This window comes from Phaseolus vulgaris, chromosome 10 (assembly GCF_051622355.1).
Source record: "Phaseolus vulgaris cultivar YP4 chromosome 10, ASM5162235v1, whole genome shotgun sequence".
NCBI classification, from domain to species: Eukaryota; Viridiplantae; Streptophyta; class Magnoliopsida; order Fabales; family Fabaceae; genus Phaseolus; species Phaseolus vulgaris.
In genome coordinates, this window is record NC_143507.1 from 41,445,506 (window position 1) to 41,467,204 (window position 21,699).

The 21,699-nt window shown below is 28.8% G+C and overlaps 1 protein-coding gene and 1 pseudogene across 1 annotated transcript; both read right to left on the reverse strand.

Moving 5' to 3' along the window:
* Positions 1-1,867: 1,867 nt before the first annotated feature.
* LOC137819561 (protein DMR6-LIKE OXYGENASE 2) lies at positions 1,868-4,158 on the reverse strand. Its single transcript, XM_068623448.2, has 4 exons — positions 3,876-4,158; positions 3,484-3,731; positions 2,784-3,105; positions 1,868-2,323 (listed from the first exon to the last, which is right to left on the reverse strand). The coding sequence occupies exons 1-4, from the start codon at positions 4,122-4,124 to the stop codon at positions 2,081-2,083; spliced, it is 1,062 nt and encodes a 353-aa protein (XP_068479549.1). The 5' UTR covers positions 4,125-4,158; the 3' UTR covers positions 1,868-2,080.
* A 1,471-nt stretch (positions 4,159-5,629) lies between these two features.
* Positions 5,630-10,232, reverse strand: LOC150024813 (uncharacterized; annotated as a pseudogene).
* Positions 10,233-21,699: the final 11,467 nt, after the last annotated feature.

The following is a 21,699-nucleotide window of genomic DNA, read 5'->3' on the forward strand; positions in this document are numbered from 1 at the left end:
TTATAATTTTACAAGGAAAATTTACATGTATTTGTAGTGTAACCTTTTTTTAAAAAAATATGTAAATATTTTTTGCGAAAAATATTTTACTTGAAAAAATGTTATCTCTTTTCAGCCAACAAACTTTAACAGAAAAATTTGTATGTAATAAATGATTTTCTACTAGCTAGTGATCTTTTCCTTGATTAATAAATGTTTTGCGTGAAAATATGAAAACAATTATTTATATTTTGGTTATACAGTAATTTTTTACTCAATTTGGTTAAAAATGATTTTTTACTTGAAAATGTGAAAATAATTATTTATATTTTTAATTATAAATATGAATTCTTTTAAGGTAATTAAATTATTTTGACTGGTTCTATTTTTTATTATATTACTTTCATTTTAAATTTAATCATTGTTCAAAGGAAAGAAGATGAGAAAGATTATTATAATTATGAAAAAATGAAAAATAAAATTCTTCAAAGACTACCTTCAATATTATTGAAATGAAAAATCAGCAATAATAACACAAACAATAGTTAATTACTATAATTTTTTAATAGTTTAAATATTTTTTTTATATTTTCTTATTTAAAAAAGATTTAACTTCACACATTTATTTTAAGTAAATATTAATTTTATATTTGTTTAATTTTTTAAAATTTTATTGAAAAAAGTAAACAAAGATTTAAAATACTAAAATAAAACTATATATTACAACATTTATACCTATATTTGGGTTATGGTGTGGTAAAACCATATAAAAAACATAAAAAACTGAGTGTAATATTGCAAAATGGAAAATAGAGTTGCGCACAAACCTCTAAAACCCTCTTTCGCAGATGATGAACATCCGAAATCCTTGTTTGCAGCGGTTGAACGTGGGAATAGAGTTCAACGTTACACAATCTAAGGGGATCTCTAGAAACGGTTCCTACCTTGAATGAGTCACTCTGAATGTGCGTATTCTCAACGAATCCATATATACTATGCACTCTTCGTGAAGACGCATTCTTCTTCTTCGCAATAGCTCGAAACCGCCTTGACCGTGGGAAGCAGTTTGCTCACGTAGTGGGATGCAATTATTTTTTCCTTCAATAAATATAACATTCCCCTTTGCTTAGATCATCAATCACAGTGCTCATTTCTCCATTTCTCCTCTCACGCTTCATCCTTCTCTCTTTCTCTCTTCACCATTTTTAATTTATTTTATTTTATAATTATTTTTCTGGGTTCATTGGTTCATCCTCTTTTAAGAGTAACTTGCTAGTTTTGATCATCAAATTTTTTTGAGAAATTCATGTTATATCTTGAGAAACTTGCACAATACACCACGAATAAATCCTTATGGATAATGATCGCTCAATCCTCGAAAAATTAATTTTAATCGTGTTTAAAGCCTCATTTACTCCAATAATTTCGTATATTTTGCCTATAGACTAACCCTGCAACCTATTAGTTAATATGTAGGAGTGAGCGACCCCATTGCCATCAATAGTTTCCATTTCAGCCTAAGGTTGGATCCATATTTTTTAGTAAAAACATTTCACGTGTGAATAAACTAATATTTTATTTATTTTTGTTTTATTTTTTAAATTAAAATATTATTATATTGTTATAAAGCAATTGTTAAAGGTATGCTATTTAGACGGTATCAAAAGAACTTTTCTCCATTTATTACCGTCCTTTGAAGGACCCAACATGTCGTCATCTATTGGTGATTCTTGATGACGGCTCCGTCACCACCTTTAGTGGTAGATTTATTAAATTATAATTTTATTTTTTAAAATATTCATAAACTTCCATTAAGTCTTCAAATACAAAACAAACTCGCACATCATTTTTTAACAGATATGACCAATATTTGTACCAATCCATTCCATTGCGATAAGTGATTTTTTATTTTATTTTTTTCAGCAAAAAAACAAATTAAAAATTATCATGAGCACTAATAATCAATACGTGCACATCACATGACGACTTTTTTATACTTGAATATAAAAAGTCAACCTAAAAATTCAAAAATCTTGAGAGCTTTTCACCTAAATTCAAAGGGAGATATGTTTGGTGAGCACGAGGGGGCTAATCTTTGATTTCAAGCCTTGAACATGTCGACGCAGGTTTCTTTTGAAAGTCCTCTGTTCCAGAACTTGTCATAGTATTCTCTGTATGTGAAGCTTTTGTACTGCACAGGATGATCATCGTCCACGAGTTGAGGTGCTGGTTTTATGGTTGCGTCAGGTGAAGGACAGTAGAATGTTGGAATGGACATTCTTTCCTTCTCACAATTCACCAATGCTCGATGCAACACACTCTTGTACCTGTCGTTGCTTATCACCTTTTCCAAACCAGCAGCAACGTATAATATAAGTATTTATACATTATAATTACATAAAATGTCTACTTTTAAAACCATGAAAATTTCATCAGTCTTTAACATACAATTATAACATGACTCTTCATTTATGTTTAATCACAATACTAATAACTGTGATAATAACTGAGGAAGGTTTGATACAGTGATCATTATATAATTAACAAAACATGATGGGGTTTGTAGCTACCAATATACATAAAATATTAGTCAAAGAGTATTTTTCTGTGCTATATATCAGTCCACTAGTATTAACAAATAGGTTAGAGAAGTAATGGTATTCAATTTGAAATTTCATGCTAAAGAGTGCAAGACAAACTAGAAGTTGAAAACCTAACAGTGAATCTCATTAATTACTACTATTTTATGCAGAATAGTTAAAAAATCTTTCATCTGATATTTGAAGTTAGATTGAAATGAGTACCTGAATTTGGTCACCAATGTTGACTATGAAGGTGTTGGGAACAGGATTAACGGATAACCAGTGGCCGTCATAGAGGACTTGCAAGCCAGGCACATCATTCTGGAGCAGAATAGTGATGGCATTTGGATCAGCATGTGGTGGCAATCCATATGTTAACTCTGGCTCAGGACATGGAGGGTAGTAGTTCATAGCCATGTGCTGTCCATGTTTCCCCAGTGCTTTCTCTATGTAATCTCTCTCCAACCCCAAACTCTCTGATATTCCCTCAAGCAGCTTCACTGATAAACCCCTCATTTTTCTACTGTACTCCGCAACATCTTCCCTGAAAAATAACATCCATTCATCTTTAAAATCACAGTTTTTCAGTACTTTTCACCTGATTAATTTTACAGATCAAGTCCACATTCAATCATGATCAAATCAGCATTAGCAGGGAGACTCATTTTTCACCTCTACAAGTAGACACAACAAAATCTTCTCTTAATCAAGCACTATACACCAAGATCAATCTATTATTTCTATGCTATTTTTTATTAGTCAAGCATATATAAAAAAAAACTCATCACGTGACAGTGTATAAAACACAGCGACAACAATATATTATTATATCTTTTGTTGGTTGAGAGTCTAAATCAGTGGTGAGTTGTTCTAAACTTTTGTGTGTGTAAAAAAAAGAAGAATATATATTGTAGTTTTTGACCTGAAAGATGGAGGATTTGCAGGCCATTCCAGAATGTAATCCTCAAGGGGGTGGCAGTGAAGTCTCAAGAAGTCTCTCCAGTTGGAAACTTTCTCAGTCTTGACATTGAAACTGGTGGAAAGCCTTGTGGTCTTGCAAGGGTCGTCGGAGTAATTCTTCAGCCTCTCACTCTCCGGCAACCCAAAGAACTCCTTCGACACGTTCACCATCTTACTCACCAACTCCTCCGGAATTCCATGGTTCACAATCTTCAAAACAATTAGTTAATCAAACATCAGCTATATTTCTACTTTTGTCCGGTGGCAGTATTATTAAATTTCATCAAATCAAAGTGATAAATTAATAAACTAGAATAACAACAGTGTATATAACATGTAGTTTGGTATATATACTTGAAAGAAGCCATAGTGTTGGCAAGCATGTGCAATGTTTTGGATGATTTTGGGGCGATTTGGACCGTCAAAGTCATGAAGGTCGATGATGGGAATGGAAGCTGAGAAAGAGTGAAGTTGGTGAAGGTTTGGACGGTCAGAAAGGGGTCTGATGAAGTTGGAGGGAACACGATCGATGGTGGAAGCTAGGTCGGTTAAGAGTGGCTTTGTGGCGGTGGCGGTGGCGGTGGTGGCGGTTGCGGTGGCCATTGTTATGAATGTTCGGTGTGGCACTGTTGCTTTAGGATATGACAATTGATGAGGTTGGGACCTGAATTTATAATGTGCATTGGGCCAAGCAAACCTGATTCATGCCTACGTAGTATGCATGACTCCATCTTCAAACCTTTTAATGACGTCATATACTTTTCTGTGATTTTTTTTAGTACGGAAGATAAAGAAACTTAATAATTAATAGGGTATCTACTGAATATTATTATTTATTTTTACTGTTTTATATAATGCAGATTTTATTCTATACATATCCCACTTAAGCAGGTATTTCCCTTTGTGAATTATTATGATTAATATTCTCTACATTATTAAAATTATTAAAACTTTTTATATTCTTAATATTGTTAATAAAAATATTTATATTAATATTAATATTTAATTTATTTATGGGTATAGATTTCTGGATAAAATTTGTAGATATTGTAAAATTTATCTACGAATAGAGATATGTGAGTAATAATATGTAGATAATGTTGAATTTACATATGGATTCAAATCTGTAATAATATTTCGTAAATAATATTAAATTTACCTATGGATTCATATCCCTGAAATATCTGTAGGTAATACTGAATTTATCTATGAATTGACATCGATAAATAAAATTTTTTCGATAAATCTGATTTTTTTTAGTGTTAATTTGTGAAAATATATATTTAATATTTTAATTTTAAATATATTTGCCTCTTAACTCAATAAATTTATAGTAAAAATATTTAAAAATTTATCAAATTACTCTTGTTCATATAATTACTCTATCTTTTTGTTAGGAATAGATCAAAAGGATATTAATCATTCTCAAGGAGAGAAAATATATTTTCTTCACACCGAAAAATAAGTATTTGTGTGGAGTGGAAATGGAAGCCATAAAAAAAACATTTCTTGTCAAATTGGAGAGGGTAAAAAAATAAATTTTGTAGAAAAAATATTCTAATTTTATGATATTTAAATATGTTTATATCAATATCGTATATTTTTCTTTTAACTTTTTTTTTTCTATCAAATAACCTAAAAAAATCCCACTTTATCATATTTTTGTTTTACTTTATTTCTTTTCTTAATAAAAAAAAGCCATATACATATATATTTTCTCTTTTGAAAAAATTTAAGGATTTATTTAATTGGATGGAAACTATATAGAACAATTTAAAGAAGATCAAATTAAACAAAAAAAGATAAAGTTATGTTTCATTCCTTGACTAATTCTAGCTATTAAAGTTTTTAATTTATATTATATTTTGTAAGTTAATACGATTAACCCGCATGGTGAAGAGGTAACAATCACCCAAAGCACCAACCAATTAACAGGGGATGAAACCCTAAACAGGGAAAGGGAGAGAGAACAGAGAGAAACTAAGGGAGTCTGAATTGTAAAACTGAATGACACAACAAAAATAATCTTATTGAATTCAAAAGAGTATATATATGTACAGTGCAAACAGCAAAAACACAAATTACAGATAGAAAAACAGAAGCCCAAATAAAAGGTCTAAAATAAAGAGTACAGTTATTTTATCAGCCCCCCTCAAGCTGGGAATATATGTTTCTCATTCCCAGCTTGGACTGAAGCTCTTTGTATACTGTTGGAGCAAGGGGTTTAGTAAGGATATCCGCAATCTGCATAGAAGAAGAAATAGGAAGCAACTTGAGAAGCCCAGTGGTGATCTTATTTCGGACGATGTGACAATCAATTTCGATGTGCTTGGTACGCTCATGAAACACTTGATTTGAGGCAATGTGTATTGCAGATTGGTTATCACAGAAGATAGTTGCTGGTTGAATATAGGGAAGTCCAAGGTCTTGCAGGATATAGGTTAGCCATTGAATCTCGCAGGTGGTTGTGGCTAATGCTCTATATTTGGCTTCAGGAGAGCTTTTGGAAAGGGTTTGTTGTTTCTTAGATTTCCATGAAACAAGAGAATCACCCAAGAAAATGCAGTAACCGGTTACAGATTTTCGGGTTTCAGAACATGTAGCCCAATCTGAATCACTGAAACCGCGAAGTTGGAGAGTGCTATTGCTGGGAAAGAAGATTTCGTTGCCAAGATTGCCTTTCAAGTACCGAATAAGACGAAAAGCAGCTTGCTGATGAAGGTTGGTGGGAGATGAAATAAATTGGCTGAGGTTGTTGACAGCAAATGAAATGTCAGGTCGTGTGTTTGTAAGGTATATGAGCTTGCCAATTAGTCTTCTATATGCAGAAGTTTCAATGTCAGTGAGTTGTGTGCCTGTGGAGGAGGAAAGCCGAGATGAGTGAACCATGGGTGTAGGCATAGGAGCAGAGTTGATCATACCAGTGTCATGAAGAAGGTCTAGCACGTATTTTCATTGACAGATGTGGAGCCCTTGGCTGTTTCTGGCCACCTCCAGGCCCAAAAAATTATGTGAGGTCTCCTAGATTCTTGATCTTGAATTGAGTGTCCAACAGAAAAGTGATATGGGCAATTTCTTCATGATTGTTTCCAGTAAGCACCAGATCATCAACATACACAAGAATAATGGTGATGTTAGGACCGTTACGGTGTAAAAATAGAGAGTGATCAACGGAGGATGAAGTGTATTTATGTGAAATTAAAAATTGAGACAGTTTTGCATACCATTGGCGGCTGGCCTGGCGAAGTCCATAGAGTGATCTTTGTAATTTGCAAACATGTTGAGGAGATGGAAGTTTGAGGCCTGGCGGTGGTTGCATGTAGACTTCCTCAAGGAGGTCCCCATGGAGGAAAGCGTTGTTCACATCAAGTTGTTTAAGAATCCAGTTTTGAGAAGTGGCAACAGCAAGTAAAAGTCCTAAAGTGGTTAGTTTTGCAACAGGAGCAAAAGTATCTAAAAAATCGAGACCTTCTAATTGTGTGTAGTCTTTTGCTACCAACCGTGCTTTGTGGCGATCCATGGTGCCATCAGATTTGTATTTTACCTTAAAAACCCATTTGCAGCCAATGGTTTGCTTTCCTGGAGGAAGAGTAGTTATCTGCCATGTGTTGTTAGCATTAAGAGCATTAAGCTCTTCTAACATTGCTTGTTTCTAGCAAGAATGCTTAGAAGTCTCGGTGTAGGAGCTGGGTTCAGTGTTAGAAGATATAGAAAGTATAGTATTTTTTGAAGATGGTGAGAGAGCAGTGTAGGAAAGAAAATTATGAATGGGATACCGATTGCTTACAATGTTGGTAGCAGGTAAACAAGTCTGGAAGTCCTCTAAGTAGGTAGGGAGTCGTCTTTGTCTACTGGAGCGTCTTGGTGGAATGATGTTGTCTTCAGTGTGAGTGATAGGACTCTCGTGCTCATGGTTATGACCGTTATAACCCAACAATATATCATCACAGAATGTATTATAGTTAGCAGGAATGGGTAAAGATAAAGTGTCGGGGCTCCGTATGTCATCATGATTCAATATGTATGGAAAATGATGTTCATGAAAGATCACATGTCTTGAAACTTCAATGCGATGAAACTTTAAATTTAAGATGATGTAACCTTTGGTATTGTGTGGAAAACCGAGAAAGATGCCATGAACAGATCTAGTATCTAGTTTCTTTCTATTAGCATGAATGGTAGTAGAATAACAAGAGCAGCCAAAAACACGCAAGGAAGAGATATCACAAGGTTTTCCAAAAAGTTTTTCATATGGAGTAATGTCTTGTAAAAGGGGAGTGGGTGTGCAATTTATGAGGAAAACAACATGTTGGACAGCGAAGTCCCAAAAAATATGAGGTAAATTAGCTTGAAACAGTAAAGCGCGAGTGATGTTTAAAATGGGTTGGTGTTTACGTTTAGCTAAACCGTTTTGTTGAGGGGTTTTGATGCAAGTAGTTTGATGAATTGTGCCTTTGGAAGCAAAAAATGTTTTCATTGCAAATTCAACGCCATTATCAGAACGAATGCATTTGATAGTGGTTTTAAATTGATTTTCAGCATAAGCAAAAAAATTTATGAGATAGGTGCGAACTTCAGATTTAGCATGCAGCAATATAGTCTATGTATAACGAGAAAAATCATCCACAATGGTCAAAAAATAACGAAAACCTTGCATAGATGTAGTAGAACAGAGTCCCCAAATATCTACATGAATGATATCAAAGATAGCAGTAGTGTGAGAAGTGCTTAGAGTAAAGGGAAGTTTTCTTTGTTTTGCACGATTACAAACATCACACATATGTGTTTTATCAGCAAAAACAAAAGGGTATTTACTTTTCAAGACATGCAACCTTTCATCAGAGGGATGCCCCATTCTATAATGCCACAAATTATTTTTCTTAACAGTGCATGAGACAGAAGGAATAAGGTGGTGTGTGGCAGTGTGAAAAATAGAAGAATTAAAGATGTACAAGCCTTGGCATTAGCTAAACCAATCTTCTCTTTGGAGAGGTTGTCCTGTATAAGACAGTGTGTGGGGGAGAAAATTAAGTTACATTTTAATTGTAGAGACAATTTAGAAGCAGATATAAGGTTGCATGTAAATTGAGGGATGTACAACACATCAAAAAGATAAAGTTTATTTGTAAAAACAACTGTCCCAGAATAGTTTGCAAAAACATGTTGGCCATTTGGTAAATTTATTAGGACAGGTTTGATGGTTTTATAAGAGGTGAAAGCAGACAATACAGTACAAACGTGATCAGTGGCGCCAGAGTCAACAATCCAGGAATTATGACTATGATTTAAAGAGGAAAATGAGTGCTTACCCGTTGAAGACAACTCATGTGCGTTGGGGTCTGTAGAAAAGGAGCCCACTTGATTCACTTGAATAGGATTAGGTGGAGTGTCATTGTTGTTCTGCCTCAAAACATCATTGATAATTTGTATTTGATGAGCAGTGAGTTGGTAATCACGTTTTTCCTGTTCTTTTGGACAAGGCTCAGAGAAAACACCATCAGTGGTAATAAGACTGTTAATCTGATTAGTCCTATTGCTATTATAGGATTTGTACCCAGATGGGTAGCCATGTTTCTTGTAACAGGTATCCACAGTATGACCATTTCTGTTACAGTACGTACAAACTTTTCTAGTGTTGTATTTTGAGTTCCTATTGTCTTGATTAGGGAACCCAACCTTTCTAAAATAAACATTTTCAGTATGCCCATGCTTACCACAAAAAGTGCAATAATAGATGAGGATGTCCTAGTGGAATCAGCATTGTTAATACTAGAGATGCTAACAGAAATGTGATTTGCTAATTGTCTTTCTTGCTGGGCAACGAGAGAAAAAAAATCTTTGATATAGGTGGGATGGGTTCCATGAGTAGAACGTGTGATCTAATATTACTATACTGGTCATTTAACCCTCTCAAAAATTGCATAGCATAGTTTTCGCATTTTCTTTGACTTATGATAGAATTAACTAAACAAGAACATTTGACATAACATGTGCATACGGGGATAGGCCTAAAATTGTTTAGCTCGTCCCAAATGATCCTTAATTTTGTAAAATACTCAGTCACAGATAAATTCCCCTGATTTAAAGAAGCTACTTCTAGTTGAAGATCAGAAATTCTAGATAGGTCACCCTGAGAGTATCTGGTTTTCAAATCATTCCAGATGTCCAGGGCACTATCCATCCAAATAATGCTTTGTCGAATAGGTAAAGAGACGGAGTGTACTAACCATGAGACTACCATATTATTGCATTTGTTCCAAATTGGGAAATTTTGATGATCTTTCACTGGGTAGGGATGCGTTCCAAGAACGAACTCCACTTTGTTTTTCGCGTTTAGTGTCGTCAAGATCAAGCGGCTCCAGGAATGGTAATTGGAAGCGTCCAACACCGGCGAGACGAGCGGCGCTGCGGGGTTCTCGCTAGGATGAAGGTAGAGGTAGTTGTTCGCAGGATCGGCTTGAGACGATGCATCGATGCGTTCTTCCGCCATTGCTGCAACAGAAAAGCAAGAAAATGAAAATCAAGAAGAAGAAAGAAATTAGGGAAAATTCCAGAGCGCGCAACAGAGTTCTTCATCGAAGAGCTCTGATACGATAATACGATTAACCGGCATGGTGAAGAGGTAACAATCACCCAAAGCACCAACCAACCAATAGGGGATGAAACCCTAAACAGGGAAAGGGAGAGAGAACAGAGAGAAACTAAGGGAATCTGAATTGTAAAACTGAATGGTACAACAAAAATAATCTTATTGAATTCAAAAGAGTATATATATGTACCGTGCAAACAACAAAAACACAGATTACAAATAGAAAAACAGAAGACCAAATAAAAGGCCCAAAATAAAGTGTACAGTTATTTTATCATAAGTATCAATTATTCTCTATATGTTAAGTAAAGTTAAATTATGATACTTGAATTAGTAATTTTTAAATAGAAAAGATTATACCCAGATTATCAATTATAATATTGTGTTTTATAACTTTTTAAAAAGTTAAATTTTATACATCATCTTTTTTTATTTAATATAGTGGATGAAGATGGTGGAGAGGTGAACAGTGATTAGTGTGGAAAATCTTGTTGGACGACACACAACTGTGAAAAGAGACGACCATGTACACGTGTTAGGTTACGTTGATGCTCACTCAGACTGCAACTGCAACTAATAAAAAATTCAACGCAAAATTAAAAATGAATTTATTTTTGAAAATATTTTATACTTTTACTGATTCAGTGAAAAATATATTATTCTTCATTTGTTTTTTTATCCAAACATATCATGATTCAGTGAAAAATATATTATTCTTCATTTGTTTTTTTATCCAAACATATCATGACATAACTCAAGAAGGAGAGTTATTTTTGGAGATCCCGGTTAGAGATTAAAGTTTTTTCTTAGTATATAAGTGGGTGCAAATCTTATCTCGTTGACCGGTTTTATGGAGTTAACTTAGACTTAAGTTAACTTTGTAATATGGTATTCATTTCGCGTCTATTTTGACGAGTGTTTAATATATATAGTCTCACGCACCAGCCTATATATATATTCATTGCAGTAAATACATTTTAATTTATCTAATTTAATATTTCTTGTGATGGTTAAATCTTCATTTGTTAATACTAGATTAATAATCAAAATTTTCATATATTTATTTATAATTTTATTTATTAATATTTTATCTTTATTGATTATTGTGACTGATTAGTTAAAATTGAAAGAGATTGTGCAATCTTATAAGTTATTTATACAATTAACAGTTAACGTAAATTATTATTTATTTAAAAGGAAAATTAATAGCTTATTGATTATGTACAGAAATTAATGCAAATTTATCTGATTTTAAACAATTTTGTTACAAATATATAGACTATTTTAAAGGTGGTATGTATATAAGGATTGAAACACTATTGAAGTGTCACCTTTTAATTTAATTATTTTTTATTGATAAAAAAATAATAAAGATTGTTATAGAAATTAATGCAAATTTATTAGGATATAACAAAAATTTGTTTTAAGAGATGATAAAAATTAATAGTAATAAAAATAAATACTTTTTTAATAAATTTAAGGAACAACTAGTATGGGTGATGAAATCTAAATCCAACATTATCCCTCAATTTAAACATATGGGTGAATAAATAATCCCTCTATTTAAACTTTGTAATTAAAACAAATATGATGTAGAAATGTAGTTGATTCAATCTTGATACTTTAATAGGTGAAACTAAATTAAATAAAAGTTGCATGAATCAAACGAGCTAATTCGCTAAGATAGTTGCTATAGATAAAAGAAACCTGAGAGCAAAACTACAATTTCACAGAATAAATAAAAGAAAAAAAAAAAAGCAATAAGTCAAACAAACATTTTATCAATACTTATAAAAACAATGAATTTCAATGTTTCATTTCGCCTTACATCAATTTTTTTCAATATTTATTCATTTATGACAAAAAGTTATATATAGTCATCCTGGTTAAAATTCTAATCCTTATTATCTTAAACTATTAAATTAAGAGAAAATACTTACTTCATATTCATAAATACATCATGACAATAAAAATGCCCTTTTAATATAATTATTTGTTTAATGTGAATCAATGGTTAGAAAAGTTTTAGAAGATGCTATCTTCACAATACAATTAAACATGATACCAACAATAAATATGACACAGTGGAGACTTAAAATCTGCAGATCCAACAACTACTTGATGGAGACTGGACCACACATTAAATATCACTAATATTTTCCAGTTTTGCATGGCTTCATCATTTCCTTTTCATCACTGTTTAAACATTTTTCGCAAACAAGGAAACATTGCAGCTTACGCAGATGCTGGCGTCAAATTCACTGCATATTCATGACCTCACTCACCTTCGTCTTTATTTTAATTATTACTGGATCACTTTTACCAAAAAACACGATAGAAAATCTTACGTGTTGAAAATCTTACATAAACTAAAATATTTTATAATATATAAATGAGTATAAATTTTTATTGAAATTTTGATAAATTAGATAATAATATATAAATGGTTATAAATTTTCTTTTATGACTAAAGTTTATATCCTTTAGTTAGATTTAAAATTTATTTAAAAAAAATATAATATAAATTTTATATTAAAAAACTAAAATTAAATAATATATTCATAAATTTATTGTTTTAAAATTTTAGATTAGAATAAGTGTTGTAATATCTTATATAATATGCTTTTTGCAAGAAAAAATATCCTAATAATTTAGATTGTTTGGTACATGGTGATTCAAGTGAATTAGACATAAATCTGATTTAAAACAATATGGTTAACATACCATTCGTTCATTTTGATTTATATCATATCTTATAAAATCTCTTTTTTCTGATTTCTTCTCCACCTCTCGCTTCTTTATTAACAGGTATATATGTACATTACAAAGATGATATCAATTAATATTTTTCGGATTCAATCGTTATTATTGAGTCATTGCACGATGGTTGTTTGGCTTCTTAATTTCATTCTGGTCCCCATCACTTTTTTATATCTGACTGCCACATGAGAATCTAGCTACACTTTGGCTAAAGTTAAAAAAATCAAGCATGGCTTGTGCTTCTTTTTAAAGAAAACACATACCAATATAAAATATTATTATTATCAAGATTAATTTGGTCATTCAAGTGTTATAGTTATTGAACAATAAAATAATATCAAATTTATTTTGACGAAATCTGAATATCAGTCTATCAATCATTTTCATATGATAGAGATATTAAATCAATTATAAATAAAAATATTTCATATTATATAGGTAAATGTATTTTTTATGGTTGAGTTAAGTTAAAATTCTAATTTTTAATGATATCAGAGTCATTTAAAGTGTATCTTAATACAAATTTATTGGACTTATCAAATTATATGTTATCTTGTATGAGTTGGAGGATCTTAACGTGACAGGGGTGTATTGAAAATCCTACACATCGACTAAAAGTAAAAACATTTATAATATACAAGTAAAAACATTTATAATATACAAATAGATATAAAACTCACATAATAAACTAATTTTATAATAAAGTTGAATTAAGTTTGACTTCTTAATATTTTTTTCTAAACCTTTGTTTTTTTTAATTTAATATTTACTAAAATGGTCATATTTTTTTTCACTTTTCGATTCATAATGGGTAACAATACAAATTGTAGAAAACAAGGGAAGAGGAAAAGAAAGTGTTAAGAGTTTTATTCCATTAATACAATCCGAATATCCAATAGTGAAAAAGAAAAAGGACAAAAGGATATATAACTAAGAATACTGAATTATCCTCCAACAGAGTAAAAATAATAATAAAAAAAAAACTTATCGTCTAGCAATTGAATAGGTCCCATCATAGAACATGATTCAAACCTTTTCTTTTTTATAATTCAATCAATCACTTTTCTAATCTAGCAACTTTTAAAACTTTATTAAATAATAAGATTTATAATATTTTTTTTATTAGTAAGAAAAAATAAATAAATGTTAACCACTTTTGGTGGTCTAATACGGATACAAATTGTAACACCCTAAAAATACATCTAACTATTACAATACAAGTTCTACATATTTCTATATAAACTTCAAGTTTTTCAAAACGTTCCTAATACATTATTAAAACTTATAAAAATACAAATATTTACAATATAAATTTCAAAACAACGCCCTAATCACAACTAGATATATAATAATTAGTAACATGAAAAAAATGTTACTAAATAAAAAAAATGTTACTATATAAAAAAAAATGTGTTTTATAATTCAGTAAAAGGTGACAGCAGTTGAATTAAAATGATTCCAATCCCATGCAAGAAATAAGAAAAGCAAAACAGGGATAATGTGTTTCCACTCATAGCTCATTTGAAAACTTTAAGTCTAATTTTATAAAATTAACTTATCACAAACTAATTTTAAAGATAAAAAATAATAATTAGTTGTTATAGTGACTAAATTAGAGACTATTTTAGAGACTAAATAAATTTTTAGTTTTTAAATTAGTTTATATTATTATTAAATGATTTCTAAATTGATATCTAATTAACAATTAAGGTTTTTCTTCCAAATTTAAAATCTAAATAATTAGTAGTTAAAACTTTGGTAGCTAATTAGATACCAATTTAGAAACTATTTAACAATAATAAAAATTAATTTAAAAACTATTTTTTTTTAATTTATAAAATATTATCTAATTTAGTTATTATTGTAACTAATTATTTTAGTTTCTAAAAATTGTTTCTATTTGATGATTTTCTTGTAATATATTGACTTATTTATTAATTTGTTTTTATTTTTAATCAATGTAAGATTTTTAAATAATATAATAAGTTGAACATGATTAATAGAACTAAAGTAGCATGCACTTCGTGTTTTAGTATGAATAAAAAAAGAGATTAAAATAACTTCATTAAATATAATCAATTAAAATTTTCAACCTAGATTAATCATTAACAAAACCGGTATTATGTATTCAATTATCGATTAAAAATAAATTTTTAAAAAATACCAGGATAGCTGCCTGATACTAAATTCTATTAAAACAGGATATATGCTTGAATAAATATTTTTTGTTTAAAATAAAATAGCATGGTATAATTTTAACATAAATATTTTATGATGAGTATATAACTTCAACATTCTTTAGCAACTGCCTTTCACATATAATATAAATATTTGCTATGATTGAACTAACGTGTTGTAATTTTTTGTCTTTTCATCATTAAAGAGTTTATCTGTAAAGACTTTTAAGAGGACAAAAAGGGAAAAATAAAATAATAAAAAGTCTTTTCATAAATTAAAATTTATTTACATGTAAATAAAAAATCTAAAATAAAAAAATTATATAAATTAATTTGAGTATATATTAAAAAAACAACAAAGATTTGAAACATAGAATTTTTAAATTCTGATAGAATGTATTTATTTGATTGAATACGGACATTAGATTTAATCAAATAATTCCTATTATAAATTATAAATCTCTCTTTCCAATATTTAATATACTTCAAAATCCTACTTAAATTAATTTGAGTATATATTAGTTTTAGTTTAGAAAATATATAACTATTTTTTATCATATTATCTTATCTAAAAATATTTAAAGTGAAGGTTGTCCTAAACTCGGACGCTGCATCAACATCTTTTTATTTTATTTTTATTATTTATATATAGTTATGTTTAATATTAAAAATTAAATGAAAGATGTCAATTAAATCAAAATAGCGTATTTGTATTTTATATTTTTATCATATATATAATTATGTTAAATATTAAAAATTAAATAAAAGATGTAAACTAAATTAAATAATAAAAAAAGATAAAAATTATAATTTTTAAGAGAGATAAATATATAAAAAAAATATAAAAGTTACTCACATACTGAGAACTCTAATAAACATTTTCATATTTAATAAATTTTCTACATTTAATAAATGGTTTTGTTTCACGTTTGACAAACAACTCCAAATTTAAAATTTAAAATTAATAACTTCTTTTTACGAAATAATAATATATTAGTTTTTTAATTAATTATAAGAATAATTAGTTGTTTATTAAATATATATAAAATAAGAAATTATTGAAATATTAAAAAAAAAACCCTCCACATTTCTCTCAATTCAAAACTGTGAGAATTGAAAATAGATAAAATAATTTCCTTTTATATATAGGTAATCTCTCTTTCGAATCTTTAATATACTTGAAAATCCTACTTGTGAGAGATTATTATGACAATGTATACTCAATAAGTGATTTTGAGATGTGGTTAAACTGAACCAACCTTAAAGAAGGTTTTAGAAAATCATAGGTCATTTTAATGTTTTTTAAGCAGGGAACCAATAAATTAAGCCTATCAGGTGGTTTTTCCTTCTGTGCCAATTCATTTCTGAAATTTTATAATTGTTTTTATAGTGGAATTGAAAAATATACTGCAAAAAATCCGGAATAAGTTTTTTGGGTTATTGAAATAAAATTTTGGAATAGAATTGAAAAAACAATATCTTATTTTAAAAATAAAATTCCAAAAAAAAATTTAAATCTAAGATATTCTAGAAAGTTCTTATGAAAAACCTAATCTAGAAAAATGTTTCATAAATCCAAATCTAAAATTATATCTTGAAATATCAAATCTACTCTTATTTAAAAATTAAAAAAATATTTTTGTTATTTCATGTTATAATAGAGAAAACAAAAACCTATCATATAATGTCTTTTTTTTTTCATAAATTGAATAACTTTTATATCAACGTAAGAGATTCGTGGCCTTAAAATTACACCAAATTAATGAGGCCCATTGGGCCACACAATAAAGTGCGAAAGCCATGTTGAGGAAGGCCCATGATATCTCTTGGATCGACAACAATGTTTTCTTGACTATTTCTTTTAGCATTTTCATTGACATAGATAGTGTTAGGAAAAATCCAAATTATTTATAAATTAAAAATATTTTAATTTTTAGATTATATAATTTGAAAATCTAGTTGGAATTGTATACTCTAAAATTAAAAATACATTTCAAATTACATAATTTAAAAATATTGTTACGAAAGAGTGGACTTTAAGCCTAACTCAATCCCATAAAACCAACTCATAGGGTTGAGGTTTACACCCACTTATATACAATGAAAGACTCTAATCTCTAGTCGATGTGGGATCTCCAACACACCCCGTCACGCTGAGACTGCCAACTCGTGTGTGGGACTATATATTATGGGTGGTCCGATAGCGGTTAATGATGTTTGGGGTGAAATTTGGGTTAGAGTAATGAGTGAAATCTGAAAACACAAGAACAATGTCATCTTTAAAAGGGGCGTAACTAATGCGTCTGAAGTTTTCTCAATAGTTGTTGGAGATCCCACATCGACTAGAGATTAGAGCCTTTCATTGTATATAAGTGAGTGTAAACCTCAACCCTATGAGCTGATTTTATGGGGTTGAGTTAAGTTTAAAGTCCACTTTCGTAATATGGTATCAGGCTTAAGGTCCACTTTGTAATATATATTTATAAAAATATTTCAAATTATACATTTTATAATTTTTTAAAAATTATACAATTCAAAATATATTTTTAGAAATAACGTAACTTAGAAATACATTTTAATTATATATTTTACAATATATTTTTGGATTATGCATTTTTTAATTGTGAAATTCAAAATATATTTCTGGATTACCTGATTTAAAAATCTAAAATATATCGTAACATTGAAAATTAAAAAGAGAAATAAACTAGAATAATAAGAGTTTTGAATTTTCATAAGTGATATCTAAAAAAATTTAAAGATAATAAAAAATACAACACAATCAATTATTTATAAACCTATTTACATGCATGACAAAATTACTCAAATATTTATCAACCACTCAATCTTAATCTTTTAAGAATCAAAATAAATATTTATTCAAAACAATCAAACTTTTGAATGAAATTAACAGAATGATAGATATATGTCCATGATATTTTGCCTCTATAACTCTTTTATGGTTTTACACTCTGTTTGATTCTAAACAAAAAAAGTTACCCAATGTAAAAAAAGGTGAGGAAATTTCGAAAAACAAAAAGTGAAATTATGAAAAACAAAAAAAAAAATTATTATTATCAATCTTTCGACTCTCAAGTATGACAAAAATGTAAATAAAGTTTAATTTCCTGACTTATTATCGATTGAACATAAAAAAGTAATCAATTTTACATTCAATAAAATAGAACAAAATATTTATTCTTTTATTTTAAAATAATAAATAATTAAAAATATAATAAAATAAAAATAAATTAATAAAATAAAATAAATTTAATATTTTATTAATACATGTTTAATGTTAAATAAATAAATAAAATGTAAAATATTAAAATAAAAAGAAATTAAATTAAATTTTGATGGCTTATTTTAATATACTTTTATTTTGAATGTTATTTTTTATTTATTAAAGTTTTATAATAATTTATTTTAATTTAAAATTTATTAACCTTAATTTACATTTCAATTACACTTATGAGATCACTCACAGACTTTCACAAATTTTTCTCACTTCTTATTCTCATTTCCTTAAACAATCTCATTTTTCTTTTTTTCTCTCAAACCAATCATTTTCTACTTCCTCAAATCCACCCATACTCCAAAGTATTAGTTTCTCATTTTTTTTCCCTTAAAACTCTTTTCCTTCTTTACATGTTTTTTAATCTTTTTACTTCATTTTTAAAGAAAATGACATGGATTTTATTCAAATAAAAAAATTACAATTTATTTTTCTGATTAAAAACAAACAAACAATATATATATATGTAATGGTAAAAGTTTTTCACAAGGTTATTGCTTTAGGAAGTTACACTTGGTTGATTTTCATGATAATTATTTAATCAATTTTAAAATTTTGTTGATTAATTGACTGTGAAAGATTATACTAACTCTTCTTACCAATAATGAATTAGGAAAATTTTGAGGTGGAAAAGAGAAGAAATTTTAGTGGATCAAGCTTTTGTAATGTTGATTGATCACAAGAAGAGAAGAGATATCCATTTGCAAAAGACTCTCCGACACTCAAGTCAGATGAAGAGTATGAAGAGTTGAGTGAGTACTTCCTAAGAGTTATCACCTATTTATAGGTCTTCTTGTGTTTAGACCATCAAGAATACATTAAACAATTATCATGAGATATAAATAGATTTATACTTGTGAGGTCATGGCCGAGCCCAATCATGTGGTGAAACGATCTTAATGCCGATCTCTAGAGTTAATGAAAAAGATCCTATTTATTTCTCATAAAGAGGAGAGGGCGTTAATTATGAAGATTGACTGTATATGCAGAATTGTAAATAATTTGAGAATATAGCTCAAAACAAGACCAAATATAAGGAGAAGGGGGGAATACTACCCTGTATAAGGGAAAGAAGATGACTTGATAAAGGACGGCGTGGAACAAGAACAACAACTCACAGGGAGTAATTTTAAATCGTATTTTACACTCACTTTATACACTAAATTTTATACTCTTACTAACTTAAGCGTCAAAGTATCTTCTACAGACTGAGCCTCCTCATTTCCTTGGAGCCAATTTATGAAGCTTGCAAGGATACGATCCGGTGACCAACTCGAAGTTTAACCGATCTCAACCAAATGCTTTAGTTGAGAGACATCCCTCTTGGCTAGAACATTTTGGCACCTACCATGGGGTAGGTAAATCTATCTTGCGCCATTTTTAGAAATGCAAGTGATAGGAAGGGTAATGGCACAAAAGAAAGGGGAGACAATACATGAAATCTTGGATGTGAAATGTCGCAAACCTTCATGTTTAAGTTATGTACTCTTTTTATTATAGATTTTTTACATCTTGTTTTTATAAGGTTTTTAATGTGGCATAATGAAAATAATTATCATTTGTTTATCATATGTGTTGTTGATATTTTCAGTGAAACAATATTGCATTTGTGGAGTAGTAGGAAGGGAAACATATCGTTTAGAATTATTAGTGGCGGTCGAATACCTAGAACAAACAAATTGGCTAATCTTCTTTTCAATTTTAGTTTATCATCACTCTTTTCTTTTGTTGTGTTTCACTTTTTTTTTACTATTTTATTATATGTTTTTACTTTTTAATAACATTTCCTCTTGCTTTAAAGTATTATCCAATTGAGGATGGTTGACAACTGGAAATTGTCAAAACCAACCAAATAATTTAAATTAATTTAAATTTTCTTAATTAGGATGTTATGTTTCTAGTGACAGGAATCTATTAGGTTTGAGAAGTTGTTGGAACATGAGCATGTCACTTGGAAATTTGGAGGTTATAGTATCATGAATCAAACCTGATATTGTCATGAACAAATCGGGTACCAATCTATGTAATTAAGGACATTAATATCGTATGTGAAAATCAAGGACATTAATGTCGTATTAGTGGAGAAACGGAGATCCCGTAAAATCTTACAATGACATTTCAAAGGACATGTCTACCGCAAAATCACTTATTTAGTTACATTTATTGTGCTTTACTTGAGTTGCTTGTAGGTCACCACTTGTAGAAGTCATTTGTTGGTAAGTTTCATAACAAAGTCATTTACTTCTTTGTTTTCTTCATAAAACCGTTTGTTCTTCACAACTATCATTTAATGCTACATCAATTTATAACATTATGAACATCTTCTTTTGATCTTCTATTCGTTTCTTTATCTTACAATCTTTTGATGCTTATCGATGGAAGGTTGATAATCTAGTCTCTTCTTACTTTTTTTTCATAGCTTATGAGAGACTCTTTGTACTTATTTTGTAGTAGTGTCTAACACTTTTAAGGTTCCATTTGAGATTGTAGAACTTGTCCATTTTCTTTGTGAAAGTTATCTACCATAAATGTATTTATCCCTTTGCTTTTTGTACATTAACCATGTATTATATCTTAAAAAATTACTTGCTTTTTGGTCATGAACAAGTACCATCACGAACTTTTAATCTAATATTGTAGTACACTATATAAAACCAATTACACCTAAAAATTGTGTTGTCCATTATTATCAAAACATAAGTGTCAAATAATAAAATTTAATATATTGAAATTTTTTTTCTTCGTATTTGTTTAACTTGTGTATACTTTACCAAACTTCACTTTTTATTTTATTTTTTATTATATAAATTTTAATAATAGAAAAATAATATTGTAATTAACAAAAAATTATAAAGTAAATTGTTAAAATAAAAGAAAATATAAGTTATAGATATTTTTATTAGAAATAGTTAGATCGTATTATACATAACAATTTTCATGTTTAAATACGAAACACCATTATATTAATAAAATAATTAACTTATGATTATATAAAATTACGATAAATTACAAATATACTAAAAGTAACATATTACTATATATAACGATATTAATATATGAATAGTTTCAATATTTCTCTTCTAACATAAACTAGTTATAATTACTAACTTCACTTTAAGATTAACAAAAAATATTACTTTATATTTTATTTTATTTTATTTATTCAGAATAAATAATATGAACATTAATTCAATAAAATTTTGTTGAGATGCCTAAATCATTTAAATGCATCTATAGTAGTAGAAGATACGCGATTTATAATATATGATCTTAGTAGAACTTATAGTTTCTTAATTTTTAGTAAGACTAATATTATATACAGAAATGTCTAAGTGAGGTTTTAACTCAATAGCAAGA